The sequence below is a fragment of the Nuphar pumila genome, chromosome 1, assembly GCF_984573655.1.
Source record: "Nuphar pumila chromosome 1, dmNupPumi1.hap1.1, whole genome shotgun sequence".
NCBI lineage: Eukaryota > Viridiplantae > Streptophyta > Magnoliopsida > Nymphaeales > Nymphaeaceae > Nuphar > Nuphar pumila.
In genome coordinates this window covers 24,275,972-24,298,189 of record NC_143249.1, presented here as the reverse complement: position 1 = coordinate 24,298,189, position 22,218 = coordinate 24,275,972, and the positions used below count along the sequence as shown (strand labels likewise).

General features: G+C 36.1%; 1 protein-coding gene across 1 annotated transcript; it reads left to right on the top strand.

The window, feature by feature from the left end:
* The first annotated feature begins 2,198 nt into the window (after positions 1–2,198).
* Positions 2,199–5,141, top strand: LOC149848376 (protein NETWORKED 2D-like). The gene has a single exon (XM_090004186.1). It carries the CDS (start codon positions 2,199–2,201, stop codon positions 5,139–5,141), a length of 2,943 nt encoding a protein of 980 aa, XP_089860312.1.
* The last annotated feature ends 17,077 nt before the right edge of the window (positions 5,142–22,218 follow it).

The following is a 22,218-nucleotide window of genomic DNA, read 5'->3' as shown; positions in this document are numbered from 1 at the left end:
TTTATCGGCCTGTCCATATGGCCGGGCCCAGATAAATCATGTTTATATTAATTTTTTATAACAAATAAATAAATAAAGACATACAAATATGCATATGTTTAAAATACATTATAACTTATTTTTAAAATATACAACTAAATAACTAAAGTAAATAAATACTCTTTTATGTGGCTTAATATATATTTAAATTAAGACATAATGGTCCATTCTTATGGGCAGGCCTAGATTATGTTAATTTTTATAATAAATACAATGAATAATCACATAGAAAAATGTATGCATTTTAAACACATTTTGTTGAGAACATTATGCATAAGACTGGCTAGGGGTGGCCATTGGACCGAGTGGCTCGACGGGCTGTTAGGTACCTGATTGTATGAAGTCGGGCTCGGGTTGCATTTTGCAGTTTGAGCCTGATTAAACTCAGGCCGGACCCAACCCAATTACATAATCTGGCTAAATTTGGGCCAGGCCCATTTTCAAAATGCACAGGGCCCAACAAGCTCAACCTGTTAATTGGTTTGGGCCTAAATGGCCCAGCCCGACCCAAGTCTGAATATAAGTGGGTCAGACCGGGCTCGGGCCTAAATATGAGTTGTGCCTATCGGGCTCATATAGGGCCCTCATCGTGCCGGCCTGGCCCGATGGCCACTCCTAGGTCTGTTCACATACGTTTTTATTTTTTATTTTTTATTTTTTATTTTTTATATCCAATAAAAAAGGAGAGATGAATGATTTATGGAGATACTTTAGGAGAGAGATATTCTCAAAGTTTAATAGAGAGAGAGAGAGTTATATATGGAAATTCAAAAGTTTTCAAAAAATTAAAAGATGCCATGTAAGTAAGCTCTTTTTTTTAAGAAACTATTATAAAAAAGGACAAACGAATTTTTTAATGACATTGTCAGAAAACATGGCAAGAATGTTAATTTAGAAAAAGTAACGAAGCATTTAATTTTTTGACACCTACTACCTTACTTCTGATTTTATAATATTTAATAATTTAAGATAATAAATATTTAGGATTTAGGATAAGATTAAGATAAAGAATCAAATGTTGGCATGGACGACCCTCTTTGCTGCATTTATATTATTTATTTATGATTATGGTTTTGGTCTGACCAATGTCACAAATCCAGGCAACACTTTAAAAATATCATGGCTTAAATAATCTGGAAAAACTATTTTCCAAAAAATATTGCGTATTATAGGTGGGAGCTAACGTGGGGGAGGGATGGAAAGGCGCTTTCTTTGTGCTCAAAACAAGATCTCATACACACACACCTCCACTTTTGTTGGATTTCCACATCTTTTTAGTTATAGGTTCAACCCTCCAATTTTGATCAGCCCCCAATGACCCATGCACCCACCTATCTTGCATTTCCCAATGACATAGCATACAGACAGAGAGAGAGAGATGTTGCAGAGGGCAGCCAGCAACGCGTATTCATGGTGGTGGGCGAGCCACATCAGGACCAAGCAGTCGAATTGGCTGGAACAGAGCCTTGACGGTAATCGCATTATCATTTTTAATCATTGGACGTGTAGTTTCAATCTGTTGGTTGATCTTCATTCAGGCATTGCCTTTCTAGTTTTAAATGAAAATGGTCTAACCAAATATGGTGAGACAATCGTATATCGGTTAAAACAACCAGACTCTGAAAATCAATGTGGTAGTCTTTAGATCACAAGATCGCATCTTCTTCTTTGAGTAAAAGGAGGCGTGCTTCAAGCATTCTAAATTCTAATGGACATGAAATTCCAACATAGTAAATACTTTTACATGTTTTTTGGTAGATATTAGAGCAGGTTGCTGATACATTCTTGCTATACATAGGGAATGAACAAGTGGGTTTGTTACGAATTCGTATCATTTCTTTTTGTTACGTAGATTTGCCCAACAGATGCAATGTTAGCATAAGGACTGAGAACTCTATTTTGGTTCTGTTTTTTCCTGAACAAAACAATGCATGTTTCTCAAGTCACTAATAGATCATTTATTTAGTCATAGTGACTAGAACAGAGCAATGCAATATATATATATATATATATATATATATATATATATATATATATATATATATATGATTCCTCACAGAGTTTGTTGTATTTTATGTTAACATGAATCAAGAATGAATTAAAAAAATAAAAATTGAACTCTTACAATTAAAATAAAGATCTGCATCGGGTACGCAGATATGGAGATGAACGTGAAGTCCATGCTAAAACTCATTGAACAGGATGGCGATTCCTTTGCCCAACGCGCAGAGATGTATTACAAAAAGAGACCAGAGTTGATCCACTTTGTAGAAGAGTTCTATAGAGGATACAGAGCATTAGCAGAAAGATATGATCACATCTCAGGTGATTTGCACAATGCCCGCAGTACCATTGCAACCGTCTTTCCAGACCAAGTCCCTATTGCTACTGATAATGAAGATCCTTGCAAAGAGAAAGTTGCCCAAGTGGTTGATCCCCCTGAATCGAATGATGGGCTATCAAAAAAACCACCACCACCACCACCACCATCACTAGCTAAAAGATTAGACTCAAATGTTTCAAAGAAGACTACAACCAGCGATTCCGAGAATTCAAAACCTGAGATCGATAAAGCAACAGCCCAGAAAGAGGTAAATAAGCTTCAGAAAGAGATACTGGTTTTACAGACGGAGAAAGAATTCATCAAAAGCTCGTATGAAACAGGGTTAGCAAAATACTGGGAGGTAGAGAACCATATTTTGGAGCTGCAGGCCAAGGTTTGCTGCTTACAAGAAGACCATGGACTTGGTAGTAGCATTGAAGGTGAAGAAGAACAGACTTTAATGGCGGCCACAGCATTGAAATCCTGTGAACAAATGCTTGGCAGTTTACAGGAAAAGCAGCAGAAGACAATGGCAGAAGCCGAGATTGAAGCAGAAAGAATTAAGAGAATGGAGGAGAAGTTGAAACTTCTCAAGGATAAATTCCTCAAGCACCAGCCAGATAATCATAAACATAGTGATGAACCAAGAGTTGCACATCAGGCTGCTAAAACATTGGAAGAAGAAGTGTGCAATCTAAAGAAGGAGAAGATTGAATATCAAGCAATCTGCCAAAAAATTGTGAAACATTTGGAAACAGATGCCGATGATTCTCAGAGATTTCCTGAATTAAGTCAACTGATTGATGAGCTTGTAAGCAAAGTTGTTACTCTTGAAGCAGAGGTTTCCTCCCAGAATGTACAGATGATGAGGCTGAAATCAGAAACAGATCAGCTGCAAGAGCACTTGCAAAGCTTGCAAGAAGATAACCTGTCGCTCATGGATGACTCCAAGACCATGAATAACAGAATAAAAGATATAGAAGAGGAATTGCAGGGGATTCAAGATCTTAATCATCGCATTGAGGAACAGAAAGCCCAGCTTCAAGCTCACCTCGCAGAAGCATGCTGCAATCTTGGTGATCTGACCGAGAAAATGAAAAGCCAGCAGAATAATAATGAAGGTGAAAACTCTGTTTCAGTTCGATCACAGAGTGATGAAGCTGTTGAACTTCGAGAAGAAAAAGATACAAATGAATCTCTAACTACAGAAAGTCAAGAGGAGAGAGATGTTGAGAGCAAAAAGAAAAAAGAAAGCAAGCTGCAAGAGGAAATTAAAGAATCCAGTTCTGAATTTGTGAAGAACCAAACAAAAGTAGAAGCAAGCAAGGAGCAAGAGGAATCCAAAGAAATCAGTGCTGAATTTGTTGAGAACAAAACAAAAATAGAAGCAAACAAGCTTCAAGAGGAAGCTAAGGAACCCAGTTCTGATTTTGCTGTAGTAGTTAAAGACAGTGGAGTTGAAGAACAAACCAATTCAGAATTTTCTGCTGAAGTTAAACATGAGGTGGAATCAAAAGCAGATACTGAGAATACCTCTTCTGGTAGTGCTTTCCAAAATTTGTGCTTAGAATTAGTCAGCACACAAGCTTGGCAGAGATTTTTAGAGGGAATGGAGGATAAAGAGAAGACATTGTTGATAGAGTATACATCTGTTCTTCAGAATTACAAGGAAACAAAGAGAAAACTTTCTGAACTGGAGAATCAAAACCAGGACAATCTTGCAGAAAAAATGACAAAAATTAGGTTGCTGGAGAAAACAAGTGCTCACAAAGATGCAGAAATCCAATCATTAAAACAGAAGCTGAGCATTCTACAAGTAGATTCTGAACATCTGGACACCAAATTTATCCAAGGCAATAATTTCGCAGAGAGTGAACCCTACAGGTTGAATGGTTCCAGCATACTGGCAGCTTTGGATGGCTTAGATCATCAGCGTGTTGAACCTTTTGAAGATCAGAGCACTAGAAATGCTAGAATCAGGGAATCAACCCCAACAGAAAAAGAGATCAAAATGGTGTTCAGCGATGATTCTGGTCCTGCTTCTGCCATGGAAGAGAAATTCAGAAGAGAAATTGATGCTTTGCTGGAAGAGAATTTAGAGTTCTGGTTGAGATTCAGTGCCTCGTTCCATCAGATACAGAAATTTCAAACTGCAGTTCAAGAGTCTCAAGTGGAGTTGTTGAAATTAAGAAAGGAAAAAAACAGGGAGGAGGGTGGTAACAATTCTACATCCACCAATCATAATCAGAGCACAAAATCCAGTGTGGAGGCAATTCAAAAGCAGTTGAGGGAGTTGCAGGGCGAAGTGTTGATATGGACAGAGCAGAATGCTCTGCTCAAAGTTGAATTAAAGCATCGATTTTCATCACTTTGCAACATTATGGAAGAACTATCACAAGTAACAAAAATAAACTCCAAGAATGATGGAGTTGACCTAACGGATTATCAGGCAGCAAAATTTCAGGGTGAGGTTCTAAATATGCAACAAGAAAATAACAAGGTTGCAGATGAACTACAGGCTGGTCTGGATCATGTTAAAGGGCTTCAATTGGAAATTGAGAAAACTCTGCTGAAATTGAAAGAGAACTTTGGATTATCAGAAAGCAAACACCACCACCATAATCATATTCATTATATGAGGCAATCTCTGAGTCGGACAAGAGTTCCATTGCGAACCTTCATCTTTGGCAACAAGCCCAAAAAGCCTTCTTTGTTTTCTTGCATGAGTCCAGCACTGCAGAAACAATATAGTGACTTAAGATTAGCAAGAAGAATATAGTTCTCATTTTACCTTTTTGTGGCTTCATTGCTTATAATTTGGATTGGCTAGGTTCTTTATACTTTTTTTTTTCTTTTTGCTCTTTTCCTAGTGTTCTGGCTCAGTTATCTTGGCCTACAAAGTTGCTTGTGTGGCTCAAAGGGTCCTATTTCGTAGAAAGCAGAGCTTATATTTTTACCGTAGTGCCTATAAATAAGCTTCAATTTAAAAATCTGAAACACGGAATTTGAAATTTGTATGGCATTAATTGACCTCAATGTTGAGGAATGGAATTGAAATCAAGAATATCAGATGCTCGTGAGCTTTTTCGGAAGGTACTTTGTGGAAATACTCCAGACCCTCAGTTGAATAGAAAGGGATAGAGAGATTTGAAGTATATTCAGATAATTCTTGTCATTGCAATTGATTGAAATTGTATGAAGAACAGAGGTTGATCAAAGACATGCAAAAGTATCACTTTTCTTCAAGCTGATACTTGTATACTTGTTTGTTTTTTTTATCTTTTCCTTCCCAGTGCAAGAGCACTGTAATTTAACCTGATGACCTAGCATAAATATCAGGGAGAGTTCTTATGATCGTATTACAGGCTCTTAGTTGAGGAGAAGGATAAACGAGAGATTTGAAATATGTATGTACTGGATGCTTATTGCAGAAAAGACTGCAAATTGCATTAAAAACAGAGGTCACTCAGAAACATGGTAAATTATTGCTTCTCCTCAAGGTGATGCTTGCCTCTTGCGGCCACACCACACAATTTCCTCCAAAGATCTGATACAAAATTTCCTCGGTGGATCCATGGACAATGACATGTACAGATGTTCCTTTAAATTGTAAGTGACATTGTCATCATGCAGTCGTTCTTCAGCTTTGTGTTGTCTTATCAAAAGCTCACATGACAAACAAAGGCTATATAGTACATTAGTGCATCAATTTTTTGGGGGGGGGATAATATTGAAGTGCACTTTTTTTTTTAATAATGATAATCAAGCTGGGGAATGAATCCATTCTTTGATGTAATAGAAGGTGCAATGAAAATAAACTGCTAACCTTAAATGTTAAACTGGAAACTAAATTAAACGAAGCATCGGATGATCAGAGGAATTGCCTTCCTTCACTACAAACTTGCACCAGCTCTGCGAGCATGAGCGTCCGGAAGTTCTCATTGGATACTCCCGCAGGTCGGAAGGCAGCCCGGGAAGGAGGCAGTATTTTTGGTTTTTCCCTGCACAAATCATAACACTAAGTTACCCGACATGTAGTCAAACAAGATAGCTGGAGTGGTTTTCAGTGATTAACACTCGTCCTCAACACTTCTCTTGCTTAATGATATCCAGATATTTCATTTATCTTCTTCCCACTCTTTGGATTATAAAAATATTTGTACTTTTGATCGTGGATATTAGACTAAGAGCCTAACTACCACCATCCTTTATCAGCTTATAGAATAATACATCCATTTCATACTTCAACTTTCAGAGCGGCCAGAACTTCAGAACTCCTAAAAGCTGATCTATAATGCCTTAGAGTGGTGCATACTTATAATCATTTTATATATTGACCTTATGCACTGTTTCTTTTTTCTCCTCCAGTGATGAAGAACCTGATCCACGTATGCCAAGTTGCATCAATTTTTGTTTCACAGCTCCTAATGGTAGGACTACCCACTATTTAACCCCTTATAAGTGACTGGTTTCAAACCCACATTCATTTCAAACTCCATTATTATGGGGTTTGATAAAGTTTCTTTTTAACACATACTAATTGTAAAAACGAAGGCCTTTGATGCTCAAGAACCCTGTTGCTGCAATGATGTGCAATGAAGATATAATGAAAAATGATACTATATGGCAAAAATGATACATTTTAAGAAACGCTCCGCAATTTACCAAATCTGCCAAATGGACAATTTCGTAAGTTCTTATTTTTTTCTGAACACGTTTACCCCATGCTGATTTTTGCAAGTCACAACGTTAAAAATTGATGGTCCCATGAAACTCGTCAACAAAATCGCATGTGAGGTTGCGATATTCCAAAAAAAATTGTGAAATTCTAAAACACTTGCAAAACTTGGTGACGAGTATCGCAAGAGTTGCGGAGGTTCTTACCTTGCGAAATTCCGAAAGAGTATCACATGAAGTTTTGCAAAATTTTGAAAGAGTATCACATAAAGTACTGCCAAATTAAGAAAATCTTACTGAAGTCTAATATTGCAAAATTTCTTATTCGCATAGCTTGTATTGTCAAATTATTTTTTCTTGTAAAATTCTGTCCTATATAAATAACGCTTCGTTTCTCAACCCCTTTTTTCATCCAAATTCCCTATTTTTGCAACCCTAGATTTCTTGTAGTCCCCCAACCGGTGGTCTCCAATCATTCTGACAATCTTCCAATGACATTTAGGTAAATATTTTGGCGGTTGTCGACTTTGTAAAAATCCCTCATATTCAAAAGTTCATCAGCAGTGGTTCACCGATGGTGACCAAACCTCAAATTTCAGCCCCCCTTCAACGAATATTTTGGTGAATCTCTTGCGAATATTTCAGTAAAAAACATCGACTTCATCGGCATCCCTTAATCGAGTTTTTTTTTTGGTATAGTTACTAACGACTAGCTTTTTTGGTGAATAGATTTTCATTGTTGTTTTTTCGATAAAAACTTTTTTAAAATTGGTTGTATGTGTCAGTTGCATCCCTCGACTGACTTGTTTTTTGCATGTATATTATCCAGTTTAATCGGGGGTTTTCGGTGTGTAGAACATTGCATCTGAGTTTCCTCAAATTTTTTTATTTTTGCATGTAAATTATCTAGTTTATTGTTGTTATCATAGGAAGTAAGTTTTTTATTATGCGATGACACCAAATAAGAGAAAAAACACATAAAAAAGGCCTGTCATCACAAAGAAGAAAATAAAAAGGCAGAATGAGTTATTTGGGCTTTAAGGATTTGGTTGTTACGCGGTGTTTCATGAGACTTGTCTTGATGAGTACAATAGGCTTGCCACTCCAATAGAGAGGGATCCTGCTCCATCACAAAAAAAATTGGTTGTCAGATCTTGTTCACAAAAAATACAGCCTCAATGATTTGCAACATAGAAATTTGTGCTCATCTAAGCATTTTTAAGCACTTTCAACAGATCAGTTGCTAAAAATTTCAAACCGGCTCATAAGTCTTATTGATTCTAAAAGAAAAGTTGATGAGATTGCAACCAAATATTTGTCTCCCATCCTAGAGGCATTGAAGGAGGGGGAGGGGGACTCATTGGTAAATTAGTTTAAGCCATTGGCTCACGGTGAGGTTGTTGCCAACCTTGATGGAGACAAGGCCACTTGTGGTGGTAGTGGCGAGATAGAGCTAGAGGCCACATGTAGTGGTAGTGGCGAATTGAAGGAGAGTAGTCGCCCAGATGTGGAGGAGAGTGAGTTGGGGTTGAGGCAATTGTAGAGGATCCTCAGGTAGAAGATGTGATTATGGGCTCCATAGAGGTAGAGGAGAGCAATGTTGAGCTATATAATGCAAAGGAGGTTCCTCCTCTTCCTCTTTTGGCGAGAGTGCATGTTTTGCATAGGAGGTTACAACAACAAACAATGTCTGGCACTGAGGGACAAGTACTTTTTTACATTTATTTTGTATATAACTGTCACTTGATGTTAGATCATCTATTTAAAATATGTTTGATTTTTTATATTACATCCATGTAAATCAAAAGTATAGCACTATAAGTTATAGTTGTTCAGTACTACAATAAAAACACACACATATGCATCATGCATAGCCATGTGTTTATTTGTGTGTTTATGTACTTGCATTTTAATTAGTTAAAATGTTATAACTACTGAATATGTGTATGTCAGTGCAACAACTACATCAGCCTCACCCCCACATTCCTCGATTTTTCTGGCACAAACCACAATTGTGGTTTTTAGCACTAACGGATTCTCATGTGGATTTGTTTGATCGGATGCATTTTTTAAAATTCTTTGAGATCACCCCATGAAACATCAGCCATAATCTCATAGATTCTATTATGTAGTTTTGGAGTTCATCTTCAAACGCATCCATCTTTAGAGACATTAAGATGATAATTATATTGCAGGACAAGTGATTGGATGTCACCGGAGAGAATTCAAGGATTTGGGTCGTGTCCTTATAGATGCGGATGATGAGGCATGAGACGGTGTTAAGATCAAGTTATCATGGTTGAGGAACTACCATGACCCCACATTGAGTTCTGGTGGGAACCTAGTGTTGACTTTTAGAGAGAAGGGCAAAAAGAATCCACATAACGACATCAAAGTATTTTTGCTCTACTTTTTTAGTGTATGCTTATTCATCAACTTAGGTGGAAAGACGATCCATGGATCGTACTTAGGATTATTGCAACCATTGACTTTCATCAATGAATATGTATAGGGAGCTATCGTTCTTGCACATATGTATGTAGGTTTGTCAGAGTATACGACCACCAAAAACATATTGCAGGCATTTTGGTTTTATTAGAGGTATTCATTCTTTCATGTTTTCTATTTGATATTTTTTGGCATTCGTTATCTATAAATTATTAATGTGGTACCAATCTTTATATTGATCATTATAGGTTTGGATATGGGAGCACATATCCATTGGAAGTCCATTGAGACGTAACCCTTTCTTTGAATTTTCATGTGTTGTAATGTGGAGACAAACACATGACAATGAGGATAGAAATGATCAAAGCGGGTTGTGTCTTAATATCAATACGATGCCTTGTATAATACAATTACAGAACATCACCAAAGCACATGTAAGTTTGTTTATTATTTTGTTGGAGATATTCATGATGTTTGTTACATTTTAGGTAATGTGATGCCCTTACGTAGATGCGATAGATGAGGACTGTGAGGATGTGATTGTGCATATGAGAGACCTTGCAAGAAGTGACATTTGGTCGCACAACATGAACAAAGTTGAGCGACAACTAGCCCGCCGAGTGGTTCGATAGATTAACATTATTGAGCGAACACCCTGTTGCCCTAGAGTAGTTAGTAAAACAATCCAGTACACAAAGAAGGACAAGAAAAAAAATTGCCTCACTTTGTTTGAATATGAACTGAAAGACTGGTATGACAGTGAGAAAGACATCAATAGAAAATTCATGGCAGATGCATACAGAGATAAAGAGGGAGATAAGGTCCACATTAAGGAGAAAGTTGGGGCTACAACAAGTACTACATGAGCAGATGTAAAAATATCTCATTTAAGAAAAGAAGTTGTCATGTTGAGGGAGATGCTTAACTCTCAAGGTGCTCTTATTACTAATTTGCAAAATTACATCAAGAAACTACTAAAACAATGAATTTTGTGATGTACATCATTAAACTTTATATATTATTGAAATTTGTTATATACATTAATTAAACTTTATATATTATTGAATTTTGTTATGTACATTAAGTGAACTTTTTATGTGTATGAGGTGATGAAGTTGTTTATTAATGAGTTGTGTATATAACTGAGAATGAAATTGTTTGATTCTTGTTTTTTAAGGAGGATAAATTATGTATATAATAGAGAATGAAGTTGTTTGATTTTTTTTTTTTTGATATGTGTTGTTTATGTAACAGGTAATTGATTTTTTTTAGTCACTTCAATTATGTATAATGTGTATATAACATGGAATGAACATGTGTTTGCAATAGGTGACTTTTCTCACCAGCAAGAAATTTTGCAAGGTACGTGCAAATTTTTATTCATTCCTTTCTGATTTAAAAAGAATGAACAAAAATTTGCACGTACCATGTGAAATTATTTTCTAATTTAAAAAGAATGAACTAAAATTTGCATGTACCTTATGAAATTCCTTTCTCATTTGAAAATAATGAAAGAAAATTTGCATGTACCTTGTTGGAGGTGTTCATTCTTTTATTGAAAATTCAGATGTACCTTGTGAAATTCAACTATGATTGAGTTAGAATGTTGTTCATTGCATGGATGAATGACATGAAATCCAACCATGATTGGGTTAGAATATCGCTCATTACATGGATGAATGGTATGAGAGTAAACCCTAAAGGTAATCCATCAGAAGTACCCTTGACCTGAACTTGCACATGGCTGGCAGGGCAATAAAATAAAATTGAAAATACCCTAATTAACTACAAAAACACAAAAAGAGGGTCATTGGCTCTTTGCTTCATTATATACACAATTCATTCTCATAAATAAATCAATCACCTGTTATAAATAGATAAATACATAGTACCTTATCCACATTCATTGTCAATACATAATACTCTATCCACGTTCATAGTTTAAAATCTGCATAGTCATCCACATGGTCCATATTATATATACAACCATTAGCAAACAATACCCATGATTTCCCAGAGCTCCTGTAATCTCTCATCGTCATTCAACACCTCATTGTCTGATGTCGTCTCTACATCATCAAGTGCAAAGGCATCTTTCAACTTAAAATCTTTATCAAGTTTTATTGTTGTAAGCTCAACCTTATTTTTCTTCCACTCCTCACAGACGATCTTCCTTTCATGTTTATAGACCTTTATCAATCGATGCCTAACTGCAGTTATATCAACCTGAAAAAATGACCCTTAGTAAACATGCAACAAATATAAAAAAAAAAATTCAACATGAGCATGATGTACTTGTGTGAAATTTAATAGTTCCCCTAATCCTAAGTATTTCATATACAAAAGAAAATCTAAAATAGTAGTGCAGTTCAAATTTTATGTTATGTAAGTATATACTTTGTCACATTCATAGAACAAATACAACAAATGGTTGGGCTCCCAGTATGTGAGTGCCCTGTCTCGATGCAAGGGAGTTTTGAGCATTTGCTGTGAATTTCAATGCTTACTGATTAGCTTATATTAAAAAAGAAAAAAAAAGAACCATTACTTTATATAATCATAAAAAGTACAGGGTCATGTAAATGGTCTTCGGCAGATCGGTTCCTTCTATCAGTTTTTTGATATGAAAACTACTAAGTCTAAATATGAATCTTTCTAGGTATTATATCAAATAGGTAAATACACTCATGCTATTTTTAAAAAAATCTACATATGATTATAATAAACAAACACACCTAAAAAAACTTGTAATATACTTACTCCACTGACCAAAAAAAATCTTCAAAAAATAGTAGCATTTCACTATATTTTGGCTTCGTCAGATCCTCTTCAGTCTCAACTACCACAATCGTGTCGAGTGATTGGTCATTGACTCATTTGCTTGCACTGTGTTTAGACATCGCGAGCTACCTATGATTTAAATAGCAGACATTATACTTTGCATATAATAGAAAAATAGAGCATTTAATTGAAAAAAATATTATGTAAACTACAAAGGTTTCCTAGGGTAACCCAATATCTGAAAAATAAAGTTCAATAAGTGTATTCGGCAGATAAAAAGTTCAACATTTTCATGAAGATTTGTAAATTAAAAAGAAAAACAAACTTATATGCAATTAGTTTTATGTGAAAAGAAAAAAATAAGTTGATCAAATGCATGCACTCTAATGGTCTTTGTATTTCATTAGGCACATAAATATCAAGATCCTTTTTCTCTCTAATATACAAAAGTCAATTCTCCCTTAAACTTAGTATTCCATTGTACAATCATAATTTGGTCAAATGCATGTGTTCTAATGGCTAGAAGACTTTCATGTTCTTTAGAAATGATGCTTTAATTAAAGAAAAAATTATAAAATCATGAAATATTTCATTCATGAGAAAGTTTCATGGTCAAATGGCAGAAGAGATTATTCAAATGAAGAATTAACATGTCAATATCTGCATTGCATCTCTCTTCATGTGGCAACATGCTACTTAAAGACAACATAATTATGCAATATTTTTATATGCTATTGTTGACAAAACCACTGAATATTGACAAACAACAGACAACAATAAGTAACTATATGTGAAAAACCCTAAACGGTAAATTCGGTGACAATATTACATATTTACATAGGGTACATCTACAATAATAAAACATACATAATAAGTCCACAACAACAATCAAACAAAAAGAAAAGAAAGCTACGTTGTAAAGATATAGAAAAAAAATAATAAAACAATAAATATATTGTATGAAACTCGCCTTAATAACTAACCAAAAAGTGGAGAAGAAGGATAACACAAACTTGTACAAGGTGGAGCGAACAACTTCCACAGGAATCGCCGGAAGGGATGGGGTTCTAGAGGAAGGAGGAGGATGATTGGGGTTACTGTTCTTTTCAAATACAAACGAGAAAAAGAAACCTAAACACACATTTATATGTGACAAAATTTTGCAAGAAAAGGGAATTTCACAATGCAGGTGTGATGCAAGTAAGAAATTTCACAATATCGGACTTTCACAATTTTTTAGAATTTTGCAATACTTTATGCGATACTCGTCCATAATTTTGAAATTATCAAACTTTCACAAAATTTATGTTTTTTGCAGGTGATCACGGGAAACTCGTTACAAGTTTCATAATTTTTTTTAGAAATTTGCAATCTTTTTTGAAAAATCGCAACCTCAAATGATATTTTGTTGACAAGTTCCATGGGCATATTATTTTAGTGTCATGACGTGCAAAAATTGTAAATTTGCACCTGTGAGGGATAAAAGTATACAGAAAAAATTGAGAACCTGCAAAATTGTCCATTTGATGGATTTGGTAAATTGTGGGATATTTTTTAAAATATGTTATTTTTGTCGAACATTACGCTCATTTTCCGAAGATATAATATAGAAGGTGACCTGAAGAGGTGCAGTGCGTAGGATGTGGCATATACAAGTTGAAATTAGAGTCAAGTGAATGGATTTGTCATCTTGGAAAACAAAGCCAATGCAGGGAGGCCATGTTTGGCAACTTAGAAAGCATATTTCTGAGAAAATGTTTTTCCATGATTTCTTGATAGAGAAAACCATTTCCTGGAAGTCATCGCTTTTCGGCTTACAAAGGCTCTATATCCATGCCAAGCCATGCAACTGATTCTCAATGCCATGCGACTCTGTTGTCGCATTGCTCTTGTTGAGTGGATCTGGTCAGGTTAGCCAAGATACTGCATTATGTGGGACATGCTCTGATTGGGTACAGACTTATAGCTCAAGACCGAAAATGCAAGCTATGGTTAGGCAAACCCCCACTAGTTACACAACATACCATTGGGTTTTGAACTTGCAACCACTACAAGAAAAATGCTAATTAGCGACAGAAATTTGCCAGAAAAAAATCTATCGCCAATTTGCGACGAATTAGCGAAAGAAAAATATTCATCGCTTAAATTTTGTTTATTTATGAAATTCGCGAAGAAAAATATTCTGTTGGTAATCCATCGCTAATTAGCAATGGAATTTATTATGTCTCAATATCCATCGCAACTTAGCAACGGATCGACGATAAAACTTTTTTGTCGCTACGCCGTCGCCAAGTAGTGACGACCTAGCGATGAAATTCGCCTGTCACAAATCTGTCGATAATTTCCTCATAAATCCCTAATTTGAACCGCTTTCTTTCTCTTTTCTATTTCATCTTCGCCACCCGTCGCATTTCATCTTTGTCGCCCGTCGCGCCACGCCCGACGCCAGTCGCTTGATGCCAGATGCCTTCGGCTCAGGTAACCCCCCGACTCCCCTGTCTCTTTCCTTTTTTCGCAGATCATTTCCTTTTTCGCCAGGGAGGGGTCGAGCCTCCCTGTCTCTCTGTCTTACGGGATGCGAGGGAGGGCCTCAGACCCCTCCCTAAGCTTTTTTCGTCAGAGAGGGGCCGAGCCCCCTCCCCGTCTTACGGGATGCGCGGAAGGGGCTCGACCCCCTCCCCCTTTTTTTTGCCAGGGAGGGGTCGAGCCCCCTCTCTGTTTTTTTTTCACCAGGGAGGAGCCGAGCCCCCTCCCTTTTTTTTTCTCCAGGGAGGGGCTGAGTCCCCTCCCTGTCTTACGGGATGCCCGTGAGGGGCTCGCCCCCCTCCCCTTTTTTTCGCCAGGGAGGGGCCGAGCCCTCTCCCTGTTTTTTTTTTTGCCAGGAGGGGCTGAGTCCCCTCCCTGTCTCCCTATCTTACGGGATGCGAGGGAGGGGCTCGGCCCCCTCCCCTGTTTTTTTTTTCGCCAGGGAGGGGACAAGCCCCCTCCCTTTTTTTTCATTAGGGAGGCCCTCTCTGTCTTACGGAATAAGAGAGAGGGGCTGAGCCCCATCATTTGTTTTCGCCAGGGAGGGGCCGAGCCCCCTCCCTATCTTACAGGATGCAAGGGAGGGACTCTGACCCCTCCCTGTTTCCTTTTTCCAGGTAGGGGTCGAGACTCCGCCCTGTATTATTTTGTATATTTGTGCTTCGCAGGTACGTTGCTGAGCTAATTGCGCGATGCTTAGTGCTAAGCATCGCATGCCGCTAAAAATGCAATGCAAAAAGAAATAAAAAAAAAATGCAAAGGCAAAAGCAATTCAAATCGGGTAAATACCCGTGGTGAGTAAGTGATGCAAGCGCATCACATGTTATTTAATTTATTGGATGCAACACATTTCTGTTCACACACTCACTTAGTTATGGATATATAGGACTGCTTTGATGGAGTTTGGAGATCATGCTGAGCATGATTTTAATGTATGAGAATATAAGTGTTCTTATTTTTTTAGTATGAATTCTATGCTAGGCTTGTTAGTAGTTAGCAGAATATTGGAATGTGTTTGCTGCAGGTACATGTTTGACATTATTTTGATATGAATGATTTGAATGTATTGCAATGTTTGATGTGCCTGTATCCATGCTTGCATAAAGTTATTTTTTATTTGATTATGCCTTCCATGTGAAATTGTTTCATGAAAACATGCTTCAAATGAATTTATCATTTTATGGAATGTGATTTCATATTTCTAAATATCCTCGTGATGTGTATAAATATGATGTGATGGTGTTACACAAAAAAAATTATGCATTAATTGAAACAAAAAATTACTCACAAACAATCACCAAACAAGAATTAATAGATAAATTAGATATTTTTTTCATCATAGCATTATTAAGATTCTCTTTTAACTGGTGATGATAATATCTATAACATTATAGGACAAAATGGTTGCAAATCGTGAATGGATGTACTGTAGGATAGTTGATAATGAAGTATCACATAAATATATGGATGGTGTTGACAGTTTTATTGAATTCACAACGGCAAGTGTCAGTACAGTGGATCTCACTGGTCGGATCAGATGCCCTTGCACGATGTGTAAGAACAACCAATTTGTAGAATCTCATGGCGTTAGACATCACCTATAGAGGAAGGGTTTTGTTAGTGATTATCAGAATTGAACACTTCATGGTGAAGAATTTTAGAATAATTTTGATGCACAGGTGGATGTGGTGCACAATAATTCATATGTGGATTTGATATTTGATGCCGTAGGACCAGAAATTGGTTTTGCTATAAGAAATATTGATGCACCAACTGGGGCAGAGGAAAAAGCAACAAACGATGCAGCTAGTAGATTTTATGACTTACTTAGAGATGTTGATGAGCCATTGTGGAATGGTTGCGAGAGTCACACTATCTTGTCTGCAGTTCTTCAACTATTGAATTTGAAGTCAGAGTATAATTTGAGTCAATCATGTTTTGACCGTCTGTGCTCTATTGTGAAGAGTATGTTACCCAAAGATGAGAAATTGCTACAAAATCTCTACCATGCGAAGGTTATAGTCAATGCTCTAGGTATGGGGTATCAAAATATAGATTCTTATCCAAATCATTGCATGTTGTATTTCAAAGATCAAGAAAATAGCAGATCATGTCCATCATGTGGACATCCTCGATTCAAGCCAAAGACAACGGGAAATGATAGCACAAGGTTAAAAGAAGTGTTATATAAGTCACTCTGCTACTTTCCACTTACCCCTAGATTGCAACGACTGTATATGTCTCCGAGGACAGCTAAACAAATGATATGACATGCAAATAAAGTTCGACATGATGAAGACAAGATCACGCATCCTGTTGACGTAGAAGCTTGGAGGCACTTTGATCGTACTCATCAGAACTTCGCAATGAAAGTGAGAAATGTTAGGCTATATTTATGTACAGATGAATTTAACCCATTTGAGAGATAATCAACCACATACTCGTGTTAGCCGGTATATGTCACCCTATACAACCTTCCTCCAAGTTTGTGTATGAAGCATCAAAATCTTTTCTTGTCTCTATTGATCCTTGGTCTGACTTCTCCGGGCCAAAATCTTGATGTATATTTAAGGTCATTGATTAATGAATTGAAAATACTGTGGGATGACGGTGTTTTCACGTACGATGCCCACAAAAAATAAAACTTCAATATGAAGGTTGTTGTTCTATGGACAATCAGTGACTTCCCTGCATATGGTATGTTATCTTGTTGGATCACACATGGGAGGTTGGCATGTCCGTACTGCATGGAGGATACAAAATATTTTAGATTGATGCATGGAAGAAAACAGTGCTGGTTTGATTGTCACCATCGATTTCTACCCAATGACCATCCGTTCTGACGACAAAAGAATGTGTTTCAAGCAGACACAACTGAAATGGAAGGTCTACCCACAAGGTTGTCTGACATAGAGATTTTAAGAAGATTGTGATACTTTCCATGTGAACTGATAGATGCCCGTAAGCCGACACCCTTCCTTGGATTTGAGAAGGATCACAATTGGACAAAGAAATCTATATTTTGGAAACTACCATATTGGCCGACCTTATTGATACAACATAATTTGGATGTCAGGCATGTGGAGAAAAATGCTTTCAATACAGTAATGAATGTGAAAGAAAAAATGAAGGATAATACGAAGGCTCGTATGAAATTAAAAGTAATATGTAAAAGACCAAAATTGAAACTCAAAGAGTACAATGACAAAGTACTGAAACCAAAGGCAAGGTACATGCTTGGACTAGATCAAGTAAAGCAGGTATGTCAATAGTTGAGACAATTGAGATTTCCAGATGGATACATCTCTAACATTGCTCGGGCTGTAAAGATAGACGAGAGACAGTTATATGGGTTGAAGAGCCTTGATTGTCATGTCATTATGCAATGATTGATACCCCTAGCATTACATGAAATGTTAGACAAACCTATATGGGCGGTATTGTCTGAGTTGAGTAGATTTTTTAGAACATCGTGCACATCAAAAGTTGTAGTATCTGAGGTAAAGAATCTCGAGGATTCTGTCGTCATTACTATTTGTCAGCTAGAGAAGCTTTTTCCACCAGCATTTTTTGATGTTATGGAACATGTGATCATACGTTTTCCATATGAACTAAGGGTTGGTGGTCCTGTGCAATATCGGTGGATGTACCCATTTGAAAGATATTTTTTTATATTTTTTTTCAATACTATTAAGAAATTTATTGTAATCCGAGATGTGTATTATTGACAGATGTATGTTTGACCTCAAAAAAAAGGTTCAGAATAAAGCAAGATTAGAGGGCTCTATTTATGAGGCGTACACTTTAGAAGAAATTTTAAATTTCTCATTTATGTACTTTGAACCTCACATTCCAACACACTATACATGTCCACCTCGTAATGATGATGGAGAATAATTTATTGTAACTGACAAATTATCAATATTTCAACCACTTGGGTATGCATTTGGCAGTTGTCGGTCAAGACTCTTGGAAGATCGAGAGCAAGACGCAACACAAATCTATATCCTTTTTAATTGCTCAACAATCAACCCATATATCGATTAAGTATACTTAATATGTAACACTAAATTCTATATGTACGTACATAGTTCGGTAATATAAGTATTTGTTAAGTGCAGACGATTTGATTTGGAGTTGCGAAGAAAACTTTCACATCTCACTGATGCAGAAGTACAGAAAGAACGTGAAAATAAGTTTGTGGCATGGTTAAAAGAGTTGGTAAGGATGATGGTATACATTCTTTTCGTGTAAACAACAATAAGATACTTAATTGGTCGTGATCACAGTCAATGTTTATGCTTGTAGGTCCGCCATGGTGATGTTAAAGATCAAGAAATATGTGATTTATAAAATGGTCCGACCAAAGTTGTGCAATGTTACAATGGGTACATCGTAAATGGTTATCGATTCCATACAAAAAACTACGGTATCAACAAGTCAACGATGAATAGTGGCGTGTGCGTCAAGGGTAGCAACTATGGTAAAAATGATTTGAATGTATTGAAATGTATTACAATGATTTAAATGATTTGAAGGTATTGCAATGTTTGAATGTATTGCATGAAGTTATTTTCGATTTGATTATGCATCTTCGATAGGTATAGAGTTATGTTTTGAATGTATTATAACGTGTTTGAATTATTTGAATGTACTGCAATATTTGAATGCCATGCGTGAAGTTTTTTTCAATTTGATTATGTATCCATGAAGATATAAAGTTGTGTAATTGATCCAATTGTTTTGCAAGTTAAGGATAAGTTATCCATGATTAGCAAGTGATGGCATATCTTATGTTTTAATGTATTGCAATATATGACGTGAATGATTTGAATGTATTGAAATGTATTGCAATGATTTGAAGGTATTGCAATGTTTGAATATATTGCATGGCATTTTTTATTTGTTAGAATATGGTTCGTGGAGGTCACAATCGTCAAGCACCCAGTGGTAGCTAGTCTCAACCTTTATCTTCACGGGCTGCTTCGATATGTATATCATTTAAATAATTATATACTTGATTAGTTTAAATATGCATTGTGTGAATTTCTAACTCATTGTTCTGTAGGTGATGTTTCGCTTACACATGACCCACCTACACCAGCTACGCATACACATCACGAGATAATGCCGGATGTAGGGTTTTCTCAGTGTGACACACGATGACTAATTCAAATAGTATATATCGATAGTCGACTGTAAGTATTTCATTGTCACTTGTCCAATACTTATCTTATAAATAGTGTATATTGACAGTCGATTGTTAATGTGTATAAATTCATGTGCAGTGCGAGGTTTGAGCAATAAGGAGTAATACGAGAAATTAGGAAGTCACTACTGCAGCATCTTCCAGGACCAGTAGTACAATGGAAAGAGTACCTGATGGAGGTGTTGGAAAGATTACTGTCCTCATTCATGGTATGAAATTGTTTATCATAACTAATGTATTTCATATTTATGTGTGCTAACTTTCTGAAAGTATTTGTAGGTTTCTCATCGCTTCGCGACTGCGAACGAGGAGAAAGACGCGAGGGTAGTGTGGCAAAAGATGGTTGTCAATCGATTTGTCGACATGCTGCACAATATGAAGACTGCAACAAAAAAAGTAGCGGGTGGGATAGATGATCTACTGCAGTAAAAGGGCCATGGGCCTTCTACTATCAGAAGAGATTATTGGGAGGGCATATGCGATAAGTGGGCAAGCAATGAATTTTGAAATCGCTTAGTAAAGGCTGCACAAAATCGAGCGAAGATGCCTAATGCCCATCTACACACAAGTGGATCTAGGACTTTTGGGAGCCACCAAAAGAAAATGGTAACTCATCAATATATATATATATAGTTATGCATACTTATTAATCAATTTTTTTATCATTTAACATTGCAGAAAGTAGAAAAATGAGACATTGTGCCTTACAAGTATGTATTTGTTGAAACACATAAACGTAAGAGCACGGGAGATTTTGTATCAGAGAAAGCGAGAGTGACATCGATATGTGTTTATTGTATTAATAAACATTGTAATATACAAGTTACTATGAATTACGTTATCATAAACATTGTAATTCTTAATTCTTAATTCATATTCTAATCATTACTTTGCAGGAGTCATACGAGCAGCAAATGGTACGGCGATATGGCGATTACTCCACTCAGCATCTGTCTTTTGATCCTGCAGCATGGGTGACTGCAACTGGTAAACCCAAAAAGGGTCGTGTGTTCGGGTTTGGGAGTAACATGAACACCACACCAGTCGTTGCCTCCTACAGCCACGACTCTCAGAGTTCTCTCGCCAGCATCAACTTCTAACGTTTGATTGACCCTGCTATGTCTTGGAATGGTGTTTGTCAGCGTCTTGAGGATAAAATACAATACTTTTTAAATGAAGTCATTCCCAACATTGTCCGTAATGAGTTATGCAACTTTTTTTAGGACAGGGAAACTTCGTTTGCATTCAACATGAGCTCCAGTGCTTGTCGGGTATAAAGATTCATGTCATTTGTTTCATGTCGTTAGATTTCAAGCTAGTATATGCACGATTAAATACATATATGCATGATTGCTCCACTATGAATTTTTTTGACACCTTATAACACATATATGCATGATTGATTCACTATACAATTTTTATGACACTCTTATAACACATATACGCATGATTGAATCACTATAAAAGTTTTTTTACAACCTTACAATACATATATGCATGATTTCATCACTATAAAATTTTCTTAGTGCCTTATAACACATATATGCATGATTTAATCACTATAAAAGTTTTTTAACAATCTTAAAACACATACAAGCATGCTTTCATCACTATGACAACCTTAAAACACATATGAGCCTAATATTAGCATATATGAAAGTTTTTAATGTCTTATAACAAATATATGCATGATTGAATCATTATAAATTTTTTTGACTGCCTTAGAAAATGATACGCACGATTGAATCACATATAAAGTTTTTTGACTGCCTTAAAACACATATAAGCATGATTGAATCACTATAACATTTTTTGACTGCCTTAGAACATGATACACATGATTGAATCACATATAAAGTTTTTTTACTGCCTTAGAACACATGAGCATGATTGAATCACTATGAAAGTTTTTTTATTGCCTTATAATACATATAGGCATGATATTAGCATATATGAAAGTTTTTTGACTGCCTTATAACACATATATGCATGATTGAATCAATATAAAAGTTGTTTGACAACCTTAGAACACATATATGCATGATTGAATTAATATGCAAGTTTTTTGACAACCTTAGAACACATATATGCATGATTGAATTAATATGCAAGTTTTTTGACAACCTTAGAACACATATATGCATGATTGAATCACTATGAAATTGTTTTATTGCCTTAGAACACATATGCATGATTGAATTACTATAAAATTTTT